Source organism: Varanus komodoensis, unplaced genomic scaffold (assembly GCF_004798865.1).
Source record: "Varanus komodoensis strain SLA01 unplaced genomic scaffold, ASM479886v1 scaffold18_1, whole genome shotgun sequence".
Classification (NCBI taxonomy): domain Eukaryota; kingdom Metazoa; phylum Chordata; class Lepidosauria; order Squamata; family Varanidae; genus Varanus; species Varanus komodoensis.
The window spans coordinates 6,172,715-6,192,377 of NW_025335548.1; the positions used below are offsets into that span (position 1 = coordinate 6,172,715).

The window sequence follows — 19,663 nt, forward strand, 5'->3', positions numbered from 1 at the left end:
AGACGTAAAATATTACTAAACTCTCCTAACATCCATGGTCCCTGTGGTAGCTATGATTTATTCTATTTTTTTCCACATTGGTGCAAAGAAACAGAAAGCTCTCCAAATGAAATGGAATATTCCAGCTGGAGAAGCTTATATAAGGAAGTTGATAATGCAACAAGGGTGTATCTTTTCAATAACTTAAACAATGACTGGCCCAATATAATGACTTAAGTACTGATTGTAGTGAGATAAATTAAAATCTGGAATTGAAATACAAAGGACAAATTAAGTTTGCCAAGAACACATCTTTTTGGCTGTAGAACATCAGCACCACCTGCTGGTAAAAATCAAATTATATGTAGTGTTGTATGTTACAGTTTGATAGACTGGAAACCTTTCGGGGAAAGGAAGAGGAGAAGGGGACCAGGAAGAGATTAAACTTTATTGCTCCTAGGTTGTTGAATGTTTCACCCCACAAGAAAATTATCAATAGACGTTTTACTTGGATGCAATTTCAGGGAGGCTCAAGTAATTACAATGAATTATAGTCAAAAGTGACCAAGCAACATTTTTGAAAATGCAAATTTGCATGGCTACTTACCACTGGATAGAGGCTGAGAACATGTAGTATCTCTTAGCATGCTCTCAAGCTCTTTGAACCATAAGGTTTTTGATGGAACAAGTGCCTTCAACTTGGATCACCATCAAAACACATGAAACATTGAAAACCACCACCACCACCACCACTATTTGACCCTCTGATTTCTTTCCACTAATAGGAGTCTAAACACTTAAAAACATGTTCCTTCTCTTTCCAATTAATTAAGCTCTTTTTGAAGTTGTGATACTGCTTGGGTTTCATGAAATTTTAACTGAAATATTTCCTAATTAGGAATGAAATGATATGAAGACTTCCTTATTTTCACCATTCGGAATCCTCAGACAGCTCATGCTTTAAGCTGGATCACAGAAAGTTTATGATACCTTTTAAAAAAGAATTTAAGGGAGGAGCTTTTAATATAGCACGAACTGTAGGACCTTTCATTTTTCTAATTGCTTCTCCTCATTCCCTGCCTCCCCCCAATACCTTCCAAAGTGCATGACACCATTTCTGTACACCCCTCTGTGCTTTTTGCTTGCAAAGTGATCCAGTCATAGAATCTCTATGTAAATAGTGGCCATATGTAAAATGGTCCATAGATTTAAATTAGAGATAGAAAAAGATCCATAATACCCTGAGGATCAATCTACTGATGTAAGAGGGCACCTTCTTAATAGTATAATTAAGGAATGAGAAGAGTCTTGTGGCCAATGCATGGTTACAGAACCCCTTTCTACTGGAGCAAAACTCACCCTCAGTTTATTTTTAATGGATTGCAGAGACTTTGTGTTTGCTTGTTTGTCTTTCTGACATTGTGGTTTAATTTGGTATTGCAGTAAGAGTTTTAGCATTGGTGTATTTAGTATTGGCTGAAGCATCCTATCATCTGCTCTAAGTGTTTGGAAGCAAACAAAGGCTGATAACAGAGTTAGATGTTGTTTAGACTTGATTTTGTGCCAGATGTAGTTCATAGTTCCATTATAAGATTGCAAAAAATACTTTGCTAATTAGATACTGTGATGAAATAGACCAAAATTAAGTTATAGGCTGGGTTTAACAAAGAAATATTTGACTAATCAATGCAAAATATGAAACTGCATTATGAATTAATGTTTATAATTTAAAGTCATATGGCTGGTATCTGTGCCTAATTGACCTCTCATAGATCCATGGAATGCTAATAATGTACTTTCCCTCTTTCAATTCGTAACCTGAAGGGCAGAATAAAAAACACTTAAACAGTTCACAACAAATTTATCTGAGCTGCTGCATCAACATAAAGTTGTCAAATGAGTGTTTGCATACTCGTGGCTATTCACAACCTCAAATGCAAACCTGATCTTAGTGATCTCTGTGAAGCAATGGATTGTCCTGATAGTTCCTTTTCACACAACAATCTCCCCTCTCTCTGTTCTATGAAATGCAAATCAGAGTCACCCCTGAATCTTGCCTAGAGCAAATTTGAAATGAACCTGGAGCTTTCTCCTCAGGAAAGGTAGGAAACATTTTGAAAGAGGCCAAAGTAACATCTGTAAAACCAGCGGAACAGGAACAGCTTTATACAAAATTTCTGCAAAGTTGTGAAACTCCCCAGCTCCTGAAAACTTGAGGCATTTCTTGGCCTTTCAAAATAAGGTAATTTTCTGCACGTAATTGTTGATTAGTCCCCTCTCTTCTACCAGTTATTTATTAAATTTATATCCCATTTAGTGGTAATTTATTATGTTCTATTGTATTTCAATGTATTTTATTGTGTTGTAAGCTGCCCCGAGGCTTCGGCAAGGGGCGGCATAGAAATGTTATAATAATAATAATAATAATAATAATAATAATATTTTCTTATAATGAACTCAAAGCAGCTTACATCATTCTCCTCCTCCTGCTCTCAGTCCTATTCACACAAGTACAACCCTGTGATGGAGGCTGGACTGAGAGTCTGTGACAGACCCAAAGTCACCCAGTTGGATCCATGGCCAAGCAGGGACTAGAACTCAGATCACCTGAGTCCCAGCCCTATGCTGTTAACCACTATGCCACACTGACTCTCACTTTCCATCACTTTGAAATGAATGGATGAATAAATAATTTTTTTAAAAAAAATCCCTTCACACTCTATAAGTGGAGGAACTGTCTGATTAATCCAGCTCAAATTATGCTTCTCAGCATGCTCCCCAGCTGTGGCTTATCTCCTCCCCTTTGCAAAGATAAGGTGGGTTTTACTGGCGGATGGAGGGACTTATGGTTCAGGACTAGTAGCCAAAGGGATGAAGAAGAACCCAGAAGTGGTCTGGAATTAATTCAAATTGGGTTACCCTTTTTCAAGTCTGGAGGGCTGTATGGGATCAAACATATCTTTTTTGTAAGTTACACATCTATGAACTGAATTAAATTAAAAAGCAAAAAGCTGGTATACTGCAAAGGCACATACAGTCCTTTAGTTAGAAACATATGTTTAGAACAGATTGAGCATTACACCCCAATCATATATACTGCATTTTAAAAAGGCTTCCCTACCTTAAGCTTTCTAACAGCATCTCTCACGACTTCCGTGCCTTTGGGTTGCTCCACTTCTGTACTGCCAAGAAACTGAAGACATTGTTATTTGTGAGAAAAATAATAAAAAATAGTGAGATAGGTTTCCTTAATGCTGGGGTGGGGGAGTGGGGGGGGGGACAATCAGTATTTTCACAGGTAATAATTCATCTCTGGATAACGTTAAGTGCTAAAGACATATAACCATCACCTTTAAGGTTCTGTTAATATTGCATTTTGCTTCATCTTACAAACTTCTGAGATCTGTAGCACAATCTCTATTTTCCTAAGATGCACTACTATACTCCTCTTGTAATGCTGAATACCCTGGAGATGCCACAATTTTTAGCAGTGGAAGTTGCAGCGACCAATGACATACCACACTATTTTACACAAACATTTCAGAGTGTGCCTGTGGTCTGGTCTCTTTCCAATACAATCAACTTGTGGACAACTTTAAAACTAATGACTCAATCGGAAAACCTGCTGTGTCGGCACAGTGCTTAGGGTGAGCACGCCCGCCTCTGTCATGGTGTTGTGCCTCCATGATTTATACTGGCATGCGCGCTGGTATAAGCATTCAGGGTCAAGGTGAAGTCCAAAGGGAACCATGCAGTCATAGCGGCTCGTAGCACTGCTGATTTCAGTAAGAATCGTGATGTCTCGTTTACGCACTGGTCACTTAGGGGAATGCAGCAGGGGTCGTATACACAGTGCCCTAAATGAGCCCTAAACTGTGGCTCACAGGTGGCCAGTGGCGTTCAAGTGCACAGTTGGCACAGCAGCAAATGTCTAGTCTTACCTTCTACACAACAATGCGCTGAAGGTGCAGAAGAGCCAGTGCCATTGCAGAAATCTGCTAAACCTGTAGCTACAGCGAGCATGTCCACTTCAGCACCAAGCACAAATGACATTCTCTCAACTAGAGGTCCACAAATTGGTTTACCGGGAGACTGTCAGGAAGCTGGAGGAGTTTATGTGCTCATGAAGTGGTGCTAACTAGAGGTAATGCTAACAAGGGAAACCCTTCCCTTACCATCAGTCTCTAAGGACAAATAGAAGTTAGCTGAAACTTCCCTTAGCTGGTACTCTTACAAGTGATCTGAGATCAGGCCTTCTTTAACTGTCTCATCAGTGATGTGGGAAGGGTTTCCTTTCTAGCACTAGGAAGGGGAAACCTGGGTGGGCTCCTCATATGTTCATGACCCACACTGGCAGTGGCCAAGGGTCGCATGTGGCCCCTATGGTATCAGGGATGCATTTTCCAAGGTCTTCTCTCAGTGTCCACATCGTTTTACTTTAATTGTCTCCCTAATGAATTCCAAAATATATAACTTGCGAAGATGGAATGAAACCTAGACTGAAGCAATCTTAAGTTCCTGAAAATGGAAAGGGATGCAAAACAATTTGGGCTAACTCCCTCTTCCTCCTGCAAACTTCTCCCCAAACTTTGCTCCTGAGTGGCAGGGGGCCACCACTGCTTCTGTTGGTAGAGGGCTCCACTGCCTTCCAGGCCTTTCCTCTAACAGGGCTCTTTTGTTCATGGGAGGGCTCACTGGAGCCTGTCACGATCTGAAGCAATGGCACAGCTTCCCTGGGATGTGATTGAGAAGGGCAGCATGACTCCCTCCAGGTACCTGCAGGACCAGGACTAGTAGATATTTGCAAGGACTGTTGCCTGTGCAGTCATGCAGGGCAGCTGGGAGCTCTGCAAGGTTTTGTACGAGTCTTCCCTGCACTGCTCCGTTTTGCCACAGCCGCTTGGGCTTTGATGGCGGCTGCTTTTTGTTCTCAATCCTGCTTCTAGTCATGCCATGCCTTAACCTTGCCTTGCCTCCTTAAAGGCTCACAACTCTGCCCTTCCTTCTGGTCCAGCCCTACCCTGTCAGGCACCTCCCTGATCCTTGTCTTCTCTGACCCTCTCCTCTGCCTCTGCCCCTGCTTTGCCTTGCTGGTACCCAGTGTCAGCTTATATCTGGCTTTTGTCTTTGTCTCTGGCCCCCGTGCATTCTGCCAGGACCTCCATTTTTCTCCAGCACCCTTGGTCCTGGTGTTCTAGCAGTGGACCCCTGCTACCTACTCCTTGGTGCTTGCAAAGCCTGTGATGTCGCAATTATATACTAAGCTACCAGTTAACTACTGCTTGAGTTGTGGCTCAGAAGCAAAGGATCAAATTCAGGAGTCTCATTTTTTGGGCTCAGAGTTGATGTTTGAGAGATGCTAACAGATACTCTGGTGGTAAGTGTAGCTCTGATGGACTATGGCACTGAGCTCTTGCTGCTCCTGCTGTCGTCGTCGTTGTTGTTGAATAGGCTGCTTCCTCCCCACTTCCCTTACTAAACCCAGTGTCTCCAGAGGCATTCTCAAAAGTTATATCTGAAACAGGAGTCATGTGTTTTATATTATTCCTGGGTTTAAGGAATACAGATTTGAAAACCAGCATTCCACAAGTTTGCATAGTAAAATCATACTCTAGAAGTAACTGCAGAAACTGACTCAGATTTTCAGTTGTTTCTTCAGCCTCAAGGATCTCTGTTCCCAAGAAAGGAAAGGTAACCTGACATATTTATTTTTAATACTGCCAACAGCCTTCTACTCAGCCACTGGATAAAATAATTATCTTGCAAAATCATTGGAATTCACACTATTAATTTGCCCTAGAGAAGCAAAATAAGAAAAATGGCATGCATTTCTTTTAATAGCGCTGAAGTAGTGGGTCATGGGTTATTTCAGCATTTATGGAAGCACAATTCTCTTATCTCAATTCTTCCAGTAATCTGAAACAATGGCTTTCAGAGATAAATGTCAATAGAACATCACGCAGAACCCTACAGTCACACGTTTATGAAGCCTAACTGTATTGTATTGTATTGTATTGTATTGTATTGTATTGTATTGTTGTATTGTATTGTATTGTATTGTTTTTGGTGTGGAATCACAGATAAAGGGACATTCAGTAAAGAAATAAAATAACATAAAATAAGGGTGATACAATAAGTCAAAATATTATTTTTGTGGGAGCTACGCCTAGCGGCTATATTCTTGATTTCCCATATCAAATTCAATCACTCGATTCACAATCAACATTATTTAGCCAGTTCCTAACATTGTAATCATGTTGATGCTCCTTCTATCTCCCATTTTTTTTCTTCCCAGTACATTAAAAAAATCTATCAACTGAGTTTGGTATACTATTAGTTTAGTAGACGTTCTAAAGAAGTCCACATTTATATCTCATAGTCTGTAGTGAAGAGTATTTCCCACTAATTTCAAATTAAAATCATTTCATCAACCACACTTTATGCATGCCAGTTGTGTAACCCAACTCAAGTTGTGCCGGTTGTTTCCTCAGTGCATCTGCCTAATTACTCCCCCCTTCCGTTTGCACCATCCACTTTAGAGATATAAACAAGAGAACAGCCCAGTGTAGGCTCCTGTGGCAAATAATGTATGAACACTTTGGGATACTGCTATTCTTCCAGTAAGCAAGACCCTTACAGGGTAGACATCCTGGGAATCACATGCTTTGAACTCTTGGAGGGAACTGTGGGCTATAAGCACGACTGCTGGGTTACTGAACTGAGCTGTAGAGAGAAAGCTGTGAGTGGCAATATGCCCATTTACTACTTTTTCATTATGCTAATGTTGACTCCCCCCTCCCACTTTCTCCCCTTTGGGGCATTCTTAGACATGAAACACTGAACGTACATTTGTATTATTCAAGCATTTTTCATAAAGAAAATAAACATTTTCCATTGCATTTCATATTGCTTTGAAAAGTCCAGACGGTTCTTTATATAGATGGACTATTTAGATCTGCACCGGCTTTCACGTACATAGCAGCGACTTCAACTGTGTCAGAAAAGACAAGGCCAATGTGACAAATATATACTTGCACAGAACTGGCTACTCCATCTGCAGTGCATCCCAGGGCATTATGTTTCTCCTGCATTCCAGAACAGACTTTCTGGAACAGATGCAGGCTTAGGTAGGTGCCTCCAATAAATGGTTATATATAATAAAGCTGACCTTTTCTTCTGTTCATACTAATAACTGAATAATATGACCGTATTTTGTTTCATTTTTACTGCATGATAAAGGTTGGAAATTACTTTTGGATAATTGAACCAGAATTTCAAGACACATTAGAACTTTACACAAATCCTTCACTTCCAGTAGAGAGCAGTGTAGGATTTGCTACTAAGAAGATAATAATTGCTTCCTTATTGCTCTCTTAAAAATTATTCTTCAAAATTCACTGACTTTTACTGCCTTTGAATAATTGAATGCCAACCATTTTTGGTGCACATATCTGCCACCATATTTGAACCAACAAGAGAATCTTCAAAAAGTTATTATGGCATATGTTTTGTGGATGACAGCTGCTTCACCAGACGCATGAAGTAATATCCTCAGTTAGAAAGTTACATACTGATTTTCCATTTCTTTATTCCATTCCCATGTAAACAATAGGGCCAAAGATCATTAAATGCAAGTGGTCCAATAGGTCTGAAATGAAAGTATCTCCTGACTTCACTAAACAGAAAAGAGGTTGAATCTCATCCAGAAAACCTGCTGCCAAGGGTGTATTAATGGCTCTCTTCTCATTACAGAAATTAGGAAGGAGGTTGATTTATGTCTGAGAGAATACTAAGTATCCCAGAACTTGCACCGCTATAATAATGCAGATGGCACTGAAATGCAGCAACAGACAAACAATCCGAGAGTTTCAGCCAATGGACTGTTAATTGCATTGTAAGGGATGGCAACACAAATCCTCTCTATAAAAGCTTTTTATATGGCAAGGTAGCATATGTATAGTGATAATAAAACAAGTTATAAAATGCCCTGTGTCTCTAGGCATGTCATATTGTCCAGAGATAAAGTTGAGGTAATGCATATTAGCCCTCTACCTATAAGTAATTCCCCGCCTATGGAATGCGTTCCCCAGAGAGGTCTGCCTGGTGCTGTCGTTATTTGTTTTTTGGTGCCAGGTTAAGACCTTTTTATTCCAACAATATTTTAATAACTTTTAATATTGGTTTATATAGGTTTTTAACTGAAGGCATTGTGGATCTGTAATTCATTTGTGTTATGTTTCATATTATTTTATTTATGTAAGCCGTCCTGAGGCCTTCGCAACAGGACAGCATATAAATATTCTAAATAAATAAATAAATAAAGTATCTTCCTATGTCCCTAACTGGACTGGACCATGATGAACAAAAGGGAGCTTTTTTTCCCATGGTCTTCCCTCCCCAAAACAGATGAAATCCTTGCTCTTACATTATGATAGCATCCACAGTCTACCTTCATATACATGAAACATGTCACATTTAGATAAAAGGAGACAAAAGGCTGAACATTTGTGAAATTGTCACCAAACGTCCATCTAGGAGTACAAAGAATCTAGTCTCCCAAATGCTAGCAGAAAGATGATCTATGCAGAATGATCTTCTTCACACCAAATGGAAGTGAATTCAGTTATGGCACAGGAATAGCATAAAGAACACAGATATTGTACATTTTTATATGAAGATAATAAGCAAGGCTTATTTCTTGGATCAGAATCAAAGTTCCATCTACTCAAGCAATGTCAACCAACATCTTATAAATTTTCTGTTCCTGTTTTGTCATGAATATGCACAGGATCAATCCCAGGATGCAGTGCTTAGAATGTCTTACAGATTCAAGTTTTGGAATGGGAACATCTATGTCAGGAAGAAAGTGATATGGGCTAGTTCAGATCTCCAGCCCTATGGCAAAAAAGAGGACGATGAAATAGGTAGGTGTAACTTCAGAGAGCACTGAGAAGGTTATAGAAAAGTGAAAAGCAACAAGGTAGGAACCAAATATAACACTTAAGCAAGAAAGCACCAAGCCTTGAGATGGAGGCCATTTTTGACTCAAGCAAAAATCAGAAGGCTGCTCTTTAACTTACTTAGAACACACGAGGGCAAACTGACCAAATGTAAGAGAGGAGTGGGAGCATCAAAGTAGAAATGCTGCTACATCAAATTGTTCACTGAGCCAAGACTGGGCTCAGCATGGAAACATGGGACCCACAGCCATGTGTCAGCAGCAAAGCCCTGCATTCAACCCCTGATTGACCAGGCTATTTCCACAAGAAGACACCCAGCTGTTCCTTGGAAGCTCACAAGCAGGGCATGGTAGAGACAGTCATCCCCTGGTGTTGGATCAGCATCAGTAACCAGGTATGTACAGTTCTGCTTCTGAACATGCAAGTTCCATACCTGCCTGATAGCATCCATCTGATCTCCATGAAATGATGTCTTACAGTACCAGACATTATTACTAAAGAAAGACGCATTAAAAAGAAAAACGTTTGCACTGTGCCATGTAAACAGATAGGGCAACCAGGATTATCTGTCTGACCCATATACAGAAAAACAGGAAAAGCCATTGACATGTTATACTACCTTGAGATTAACTTTGAATGACTTACTCAGAAGTTTTCCCACAAAAGCAAAACATAGAAGCCCTTTTAAGGAGCCATGTTACTGAGTATGCAAACACACAAGTGGAGAAGTACCACACAGATCTGCCTCCAACATCGCATACCTCACACAACCCCTTCTGTTAGTGTCCCTGTACAAAGCACAAATATCTTCTCTGAAAGAAGGCCCATTACAGTTTGCATTCTACAGCGTCCTGCTTCTGGACCCATGGAAAGTAACTGCTCCAAAGCTGGGAATATCAAAAAATATTTGAAAACCCACAATTTAACAGCCTCTACTCAGTAGCATGTTTGCCCCCAATCATTCCAAGAATCACCCGTGAATCTTTCCTAAGCCCTCATGGACAGGAAGGCAAAATCTTTGGCAAACTGCCTCGATACTCCAGCTGCTTCAAAGGTAATCTCAGAGAGAAAGCAACCCAAATGCTAGAAGAACTTGCACCTACGAGTAGATCAGCCTTCCCCAAGGCCACTGACTGGGAATTCTGGGTGTTGCGGTCCAATGTGTCTACAAGGCACAAGGTTGGGAAAGTCTGCTTTAAATCATTATGAGATGGGTCCAGAGATAAAGGACTTGTTGCAGTTCTCTTTCCTTCACTAAATCTTAGTTTCCTCAATGTCTGTACACCTTTTAACATATGTACTTTTCCAACTGTTTTTACACTTTTCAGGCTGATTGTTCACCATTTTTTAAAAGCATCACTTGCAAGTTTTTCAAGTGTGATGTTTGTTTGGTGTTTTGGTTTTAAAGCACTCTGCTTCTAAAGAGTTTGAGAGTAAAGAAAGAACAACAACCCTGCTCTTGGGACGCTGGGCAAAGTGCTCTGAAGGGTAACAGCACAGCCAATCAGTGCAGTGTCCAGCCAGCACCTCAAACATACAGAACCAGTTTTTCCCAAGTCAGTTCTGGAGGAAATAATTTATGAATAAACAAAGACACACAGAAACAGAGTGTGTCAGAAGGGGCTCCTGGGCCATCTAGTCTGACCCCCGGCTCCAGCCGGCTCCACTCATGACATGTCTACCATGTGCACATCCACCCTGTTCCTGAACAACCTCACCGTTGGGGCTTCAACCACCTCCTGTGGAACCCCATTCCATGCCCAACCATCAGGAAGTACTTCCTGGCATCCACACTAAATCTTGGTTCCCTGATCTTTGCTCCATTGGAATGCATCCTGCCCTCCACTGCAGGGGGGGGAAAGGCAATGACCCACCTCTGTGTGGCACCCCTTCATGTACCTGTATGCCACTAACAGGTCCCCTCTGAGTCCCCGCCTCTCAAGGCTGAAAAGACCCAGCTCCCTCAGTCTCTCCTCATATGGCTTACCCTGCAAACCAGCCACCACCCTAGTGGCACTGATTCCAACCTGGCTATATCCTTCCTGTAATGTGGAGCCCAGAACTGAACACAACACTCCAGTTGCGGGCGCACCAGAGTCGTATAGAGAGGCAGTAATACCTCTTTCAATCTAGAAGCCACGCATCTGGCTATGCAGCCAAGGGTGGCGTTCACCCTCTTGGCTGCCACATCACACTGCTGGCTCATGTTTAGCTTGCAGTCGACCAGCATCCCAAGATCCTTTTCATCCTTACTCAGAGTATGCCTGTCTGGATGCATCCTAATTGTGCTTCAAAAGGTTCCTGTGATGCTAATGAGTCTAATTTTAAAAGTCCTAGAACAGTTCCTCAAAATTAGTGGAGAATATGCAACCACAAAAGAGGAAAAGCAAAAAGGAAGTTCAAGAAGGATCCACAAATAGCAGTTGCCTCTGGAAATGTTCATTTAGCTTTATTTCACTGTGCACAAATACCAGTGATTTATTTCCTTCTTAAGCAGAGCCAAAAAAGAATGTCACTGACTAACTTGTCCCGGCTATTATTCCGAATCAATAGCTAGAAGAAACTACAAAATCAACCTGTGTAAAATAATTGCAACCAAGCATGCACAACTCAATTTAGCTTCAGGTAAAAAACCATGTTTCATCCACTGAGCTAGTCTTGCTTCATTCTAGAAAAAATTATGAAGGGCTTTCCCTATACAAGAATCTCTGATTCTTGAAACATTGTAAGAGACATTTTCCTTTTAGAAAATAATATAGAAGTTATATGTCAGGAAGAGTACTAATGCTTCAGTATAAATCTTTGAACACACCACTGTGACTTCTGACCAAGCACACTTCAGCAAGTTATTAGAAAGGCTTTTTAAGTCACTATCTTGATCATTAGATGATACATGGGAACACTGGCTGCAACTCATCACGTAAAATAGTATATTAAATGTGATTTATGCAGTACATCTATATACAGTATTTAAGACATGGTGAGGTACCTGCATTCTTTCTTCTTTTCGGCCTATATATTTTAATAAATCATTCTCCCCAAGCAAGTAATGCCTTATCTGAGTCAAGATGTCTCAAGGATGTAAAGCCAAGCCAGTACTTAGAGAGATTTTAAAATGATTCATGTCGCTGCACAAAACTAAATTTTTGTTTTGATCCTGTGAATCATTTTATGAATGGTACTATGAAGTCACACTCTGTTTAAGTAATTGGTTGAGGAGTGTCATTGTCTGGCTTTGCACAGATGGCCACTGCAAACGATGAAAAGAGCTGCCGCGTCTGTGCAGAAGGGCTCACCTGAGATACTGAACCTGTGAAGAAGTAAATGGCAGGAATTTCTCTAACAAGCTCTCCAAGCCTCCTTTTAAAAATTACACTGTTCTCCTTTATTCCTGTTCGTTAAAACACTTGGCAGCTGCTTTGGCACTTTTAAAAAAGTTTGCTGTTGCTGCTGTGATCTGGCCAGCCGGGGGTTTGTGGCCAGGATGATGACATCGTGGCACCATATAACCAATCAGTTTTGGCTCTATGAGGTCCTCACAAAGCCAGTGTAGAATCGAGATAGTGTGTGTTGCCTTAATTCTGAATGGCAGAACATTTTTGCTCAGTTTTTCAAGGAACCAAATGTATTGCAGAAATGCAATTTTTTTTTCAAGTGGCATCTTTGTAGCACATGCCTCCCATTCCCACTCACCCTTACATACACAAAACACAAAGGCAGCCACTCCACATTGCATCATGGGTTGCTATGCGTGTGGAATTTACTGCCCTAGATCCCTTCTAAGACATTAGTTAATGTTCTCCGCACAGACATCAAAACAATTCTGCAGATGAGCTTCATCCATATCATCAGCTCACACACTGCACACATGACATTGCCAACCAACCAAAATAATCTAATGATCAAGATGGATGGTGCCAGACCACTGCAGCCAGTTTATCACCAGTGGAATGAAGCCCAACTCTCAGTCACACCTGCTCCGATCACGTCCGTTACTGACAGGGATGACAAGGAATGAGGAGAAACAGGAGGTAAAGTGAGCTAATGATGAATGAAGGAAGCAGCAGCACCCAGACTCCTCCTATTACGCAGGCCAGAGAAACTGGCTTGACTAGGGACGAGCTACATGGGAAAGGCATTCATGGAGCAATGCTCAGTTGCTGCTTAATATTCTTGTGGCTTCAGGATATGCTGAGGCCTGGAATCCAGAGGAACTCAAAATAGCACCCCTCTAACACTGGGGCAATAATAATTGCAGGCTGTTTGGTTCATTCCCTGTGTACGAGATGCTGAGGACAAGAACAACCACAAAGGACAGGAACAGCTATCTCTACCTTGTTCAGCATCTAGCCGGTTGCCACTCACTGAAAACAGAATGCTGGATGGTCTCTTGCTCTGATCCAGGAAGGCAATTTTTATAGACCGGGGAGCCATGTATTCACCCAGCACAGTACGCCTCATGGGAATCTTGTCATTGACCACTCAATGGCTTCCCATGCCCTGGCTCCGACTGTGCATCCGAATCTAGCTCAGTCTATTTTACTCCTTACCATGCAAGCAGATACGATGTTTTTAATACTGTCCTGCAGGAGTTTAAATGCAGGAGTCACATTCATGGTTCAGTACAAGCCACACATCTATGACAGCTAAAGGTCACGTCTTTAAAAGAACATGCAGATCAGCACATGCTCATACCCAACAGAGTACTGGTAAATTCCCAAGTGCAGGCGCTTCCACAGCTGATCCAGATCAACAAACCAGTCCTAGCAGATTTGACTTCGGCAAGAGCAGGTCATTTATAAAGCTACTAAGTCTGAATTGTCCAAGAAAGGCTAAATGGTCCCCAAATCCTTTTCATTGTAACAAGCAACAACATAGTGTTGCTTCAAAAATTCATTTATCCACAGCTACTTCTGGAAGGTTAAGAGGGGATGGGGAATTCTGAGGGTATTGGCATCTTTGCTGATCTGGAAGTGCCAGTGGCAGTGCCAGATTCAGGAGGGCCCTGGAAATATTACAGCACTGCTTCAAGCAGTGCAGTTACACAAAAACATCCGAAAGAGGACCAGCAGGAATCTAAGGTACAAGTAGCACATAGGCCATTAGTGGGACAGGCTGAGTTTAGGAGATGGCTCTGGCAACTTTGGGGCAAGTGCGTATCCAGAACAGACAGAGGTGTAGGGTTTAGGCCAAGCTTCTCTTTAAAGTGGTAAAGCCACTTTGTTAGTATGTATACTAATACTAACAATGTATACTAATGAATATTGTTATAAATACACTACTAAATATTAATGCATCTTATAAACCAGCATCCAGAGATAACTGTGATAATAGTATTATCTTAGGGGTCCCCCGGATGATTCTTAGTTTTCTGGTTGCTTCCATGTGCGGTTGCTATTATTTCCTTATAAATGTCATCTTTATGAATATTGCATCCTGCTGCTACCTTTTTTTTTTTTAAATCTTCACATCCAGTTGGTGGTGTAAACTTGCATCATTACACTTTCTATTATGTCTGTTCGGTTGTTCAGTTCAGATAGTAAAACACAACAATTAAATATCACTTCCATCTATGTTAAAAAAATAAGACTGTCCCCCCACATAATGTTTTTCTAAACTCTGCAGTGAAGCCACCTCACAGCCTTTATGAAATTCAATGTTTAATTGAGCAGGCAACATGTGAGAAACAGCAGCCCATTTCCATGTTTCCACTTCTGATTTTTTGACAGTGAAAATGCATGGATCATAAAATGTTCTCCAGGAAGATACAGGGAATATTATGATAATGTGTTGGGAAGTTTCCTTGTGCTAATGGCTATATCATGTGTGCAGTTACTGAAAAGCAAACTCAACATAAGCCTCATGTGAATGCACCCGTAACATGGGGCTGCAGGTCATCGTCCCAGCTTATCAGCGAGAGAGGCACCTGCTGCAGCCCATGTGTATGGCTTGGAACATGTCAACATGACTCAATCCCTTACTAGGCCACTCATTCACCACTGGTGCCTTGACGTGTGAGTATCGATTCCTGCAATCCACACTTCTTCATTTATGACTCAAACTAAGTGAATTGCCATTAGCCAAGAAATACACTGTTCATGACCTACATTTAAAAGCACTCCTTATCAGAAATTAGTCATGCAGCACCTTTGCGTCCTCGTGGCAAGTCACACTTTCAATTTGCCCAGATCTCATTTGATTCTTAATTCTCTTCATTCCTTAGCTCGAGGTCACCTTATTGTTCCCGCTTCCAGCTCAATTACTATTAGTGGCAAATCTCTTACTAATCTATCATGCCATTATTTAGAATGGCTGTATTATCTTACACTTTTAGTTTATTGATTTTCCTATAAGCCTGAGAGATCAAAATATTTTTCTTTAACATTAACTTGACATTTACCTGTCAAAGCAACGATTCCTATGATTTTCTAACCATGGCGATTAATCAGTATCATAACGCTGCTCTTGAAAGAGCTTACGCGTAAGGACGTGGTTGAGGCGTACTGCTTTGCTTTGCTGTTATTCACCCTAGGACAGGAGGAGGAGGCCACTTTCAGCTCATGAGCATTGCCATCGGGGCTGGGTGGGTAGGGGGGGAGGGTGGCCAGCACAAAAGGAGGGGTGCTCTCTCTCACACACACAATATATGGTATCTCAAAGCTCTCGTGGTCAGTAACTATGCATAATGAGAAGCATTTCTACATTTCAGAATAGGAATAACACTGCAAAAAGCCCAGAAGCTACCAAATGGTGTCTGGGGAAAAAAGGAAGAGTGTGTGCGATTGGCTGGATTAGGATCCCAGTAGGACAGGATTTGGCCCCAAGCCTGAGATCCCCCACCCTCCCCTACAAATGCCTCCTTGCCTGTCTTACTATTCTGGGAACACAGATGTAGCACCAACTGCTTTTGTGCCCTAAAACTGAAGGAGCTGCAGGGCAGTATCCATGGGGACCACTCGAGCCTAGCCAGCTCTAACAAGGAATACCTGAACAAGTGTGAAGAGTCAACAGGCCATGAAAAGCTGCGCAGAGGCCTAAGGAAGAACGGAACCCCATCAGAGTAGTAACAATGGATAGTCCTCTTGCCTCATTTCATCCAGACCAGGGGTTGGCAACCCGCGGCTCCGGAGTCGCATGCGGCTCTTCAATGCCTCTGCTGCGGCTCCGTTACTCGCGTCACAGCCGCCACCGATCCACGGCCCATGCCAGCACAGCCGGCACAGCGCTTGGATAAATGGAAGAAAATAAAAGTTTCTGAAGAAAACCTAATGTTTAATGATACGTGGGTAGATTCATTTGCTTTTACTGCTCACAAACTTATGGGGTTTGCCGTTTAATGCATGCAGCCCTTTAGCACTGACTTTGACTCTTATGGAAGCTGTTCTCCTATTCAAAATATATGAAAGGAGTCCTACTAGTTTATAATATAAGCTTAAAAATAACAGTTTTTAGTGACTGAACAAGAGCTGCAGCTAAATCATAATGAAGATATACATAGCATTAACGTAAAAAATGATATATGCAGTGTTATCTTCATTTTAGATACCAAAAGGGTTTTGCGATTCCTGGTGTCTTCTTTTGTGTGGGAAATGGGTCCAAATGGCTCTTTGTGTGTTAAAGGTTGCCGACCCCTGATCTAGACGCTATTGTCTGATCCAGCGATGCTTCGAGCTTGGTACATTTGTAGATGACTCTTTTTTTCAAGACCTTCTAATGCCACTTCTATCTGGTGTCCACCACTCTTCACATCTTCTATTACCTTTCTTCTTTCCTCTTAAATACAGCAGAAAATTCCGAATTTCAAGGCGCGGTCTACTGTAGGGATTTTGACTGACACCATAATGCCCAATTCACTGCCATGACATATGACACACACCTCAAACCACTCTACTTGTGCCATTTCTGGCATGAGAACTTGGATTCTTCCAGACCACTTATTTCAAAATGTTTTATATGCAGTGCCTTTTCCCCTCAAGGTATGCATTCAAGCATGTGTTAAACTAGTGCTGCACTTCTTGAAGGGGAGTTGCATATACTTTAGGGTGGAAAGGAATGCGGCCATTGATCCCACTGGCTTTGTCTCATGGGAAGTGGTAGATGGCAGCATCCTCATCCGCTGTACCACTGAATTCTGCTTAAAGGATCAAAAACAAAACAAAACAAAACCTTTTAAAGGGGCCATTTCCCTGCACACGTCTCCTTTCCAAATACTCTTACTTCTCCTGAGACTGCTTTTGTGTGTCACACAAGATCACATTTTCAGTAAAGTGGAAACTGTGTTTTATTCATCAGCTTTTGCCCCAACAGTGGTAAAGGTGCTTTGCAGAAATGCTTGTCATAGTGCTCGGGGAGCCCTCCTTGAAGGAGATCAGGAGGGCGACTACCCGAAGGAGGGCCTTCTCTGTGGTAGTGCCCTAACTATAGAATATGTTCCCCAGAGAGGTCCTCCTGGTGCCGACATTCTTTTCTTTTCCCATAGTTTTAATGTTTAATTGATTTTAACTGGTGTTTTAGTATTTCAATTGTCAGATGCTGTAGTGTTTTGTTTTTACTCATTTTTTTAATTGTAAGCCGCCTTGATGGTAGCGGTGGATGAGTCAGAAAAGCTTTTAAATAATAAACAAAGGGAATTCTGGTATAAATGCCTTCCGTGCTTTCCTCTTCTTTTTCTGTTTGCTATCATCAAAATCTTGACGCAGAAGTAAATAATTTTATTTTCCTGTATTCCTTCCTTCTGAGGCAACTCCTTTTTGTTGTTGTTGTTGTTGTTGTTATTAGTTTATATACCACCCATAGCCAAAGCTCTCTAGGCAGTTCACAACATTAAGTCTCCCATCCAGATTTCAACCAGGCCTGACCCTGCTTAGTTTCCATGATTAGACAGGATCAGGCACATGAAACCCAAATGAAAAAGGAATGAGTGCAACAGAAGGAAAATGCCTATTTATTGCAATAAAATAATCTCTTTAGCTTCTGGCTACCTACAATATATATTCTGCTTCGACATTGGCAACATATATAACAAGGCTAGAGAAAGCCATTCATAACAATTCATAACAACTTTCATAATATTTGAAAATTATTTTGAAAGCCAATTTGAAAGTGGACAAGGATCCTTTCTCAGTGAGTACACACTCAGTTATTTTGCTCCACTGCCATTTTAAGTCGAAATAGGCATTTTGTACTATCCCACACTGTCAATTCTGTAAATCAAGCCAATAGTGTATACTCTACAGGCAAAAATGCTTGTTTTATACAATTCTCCATTCTGTCACAAACAAAACGAAACTGAAAGCTGCATCCTAAAATAAGTCACAGCACAATCCTCAATGGACAAATAAGTCCCACTGAATTTAGGTCCATGACAATCATTCCCTGCCATTTTAAGGTAGCAATTGTTCGGTTTTGGCTTACACAGAATTTGGTTTATAGAAAAAAGAAAAAAAGGGGGAAAGAAAAAGAAAAAAATGTGAAGTGTATGGTTTCCCAACTAGGTATGGCATAAGAGAGATGTCTTTCGGTAGTTTATTATCTATCACTACAGCCATGAATGGATTCAAGAAAAGAAGTGACTCTGGAGTGAATGCATTTTTTTTTTCAGATGCTCCAAACAGAACTATTTCAGAGTGATGTACAATTGAGGATGTTGCCAAGGTTTCTGGTCAGGTTTGTGCAACTACCTCTGTACTCTAGGCTAGTAGGAAGTGTTCCTCTTCTAGGCAAGGTCCCCAAGCCACCAACTCCAGGCATTCTTGGATCAGACTGATTATCTACATCCATTTCAATAAGGCTTCATGCCTGGGGTTGGCATGGAAACAGAATGATCCGTATGCTGGGACAGGGACCAGAGAAGGGTGGTCCTGATGACACTCTGGACCTTTCAGTAATTTTCAGTATCATTCATGATGGTATCCTCCAAGGGGGGTGCTTTGTTGCAGCGGTTCCACTTTCTCTGTTGTGGCCCCCAGTCTATGGAAAGACCTCCCCACTGTGGCCCACCTGGTGCCACACGGCAGCTGTTCTGGGAGCAGAACAAGGGCGATGTTGCAGGGAGCTGCTTTTCCTGAGAGCTGATCTTCCTTTGGAGCCATTTGCAACTGCTCACCCAGCTGCTGCTCTTGGAGTGGAACAGGGTGCTAACCACACAGCACACAGGGCTTGAATCCCGGTTAGTGCCTTGCAAATGCCGTACACCCTCACCAGGAATGCAGACGCTGGGAGCCGAATCCAGGGAATCCGACAGATTTTCAACCCTGAACAGATCCCTTGTGGGTGTCCAGTGAACACATCTGTAACTGAATTTACTACCTTGAAAAAAAGGTTGAGCTAAAATCAATGCTGGATCGTATTTTCAATTCTTCTCTTTCCAAGCTCTCTAGAGTAGGATACAAATAAGAGGAGAAGGGGTGAAATTTCATGATGTGCCATGTCAAATACAGGCTTCCTGGCACATCAAGCCTTCCACAGTCAACCACACCATTGTGTTGTAAGCCGCCCCGAGGCTTCGGCAAGGGGCGGCATAGAAATGTTATAATAATAATAATAATAATAATAATAATAATAATAATAATAATTCTGCTAAGCCTCCACTGAGCCAAGCAATCCATGCAATCTAAGGAGACAGTAAAGAGAATATGCCCAGATTAAATGTGATTTCAAACCTCAGGCAGGATCCATGCAGTGGCAATAATTTAAAAGGTGATATGTAATAAGCTAGCTAGAGG

The 19,663-nt window shown here is 41.5% G+C and overlaps 1 protein-coding gene across 2 annotated transcripts in view; it reads right to left on the bottom strand.

Moving 5' to 3' along the window:
• GULP1 (GULP PTB domain containing engulfment adaptor 1) overlaps positions 1 to 19,663 on the bottom strand; it is a 201,883-nt gene that overhangs the window by 44,776 nt on the left and 137,444 nt on the right. For both annotated transcript variants that reach the window (XM_044427094.1, XM_044427093.1), the window contains exon 5: positions 3,101 to 3,172. In XM_044427094.1, coding sequence (XP_044283029.1) covers positions 3,101 to 3,172 — 72 coding nt within the window. The remainder of the gene's footprint in view (positions 1 to 3,100; positions 3,173 to 19,663) is intronic.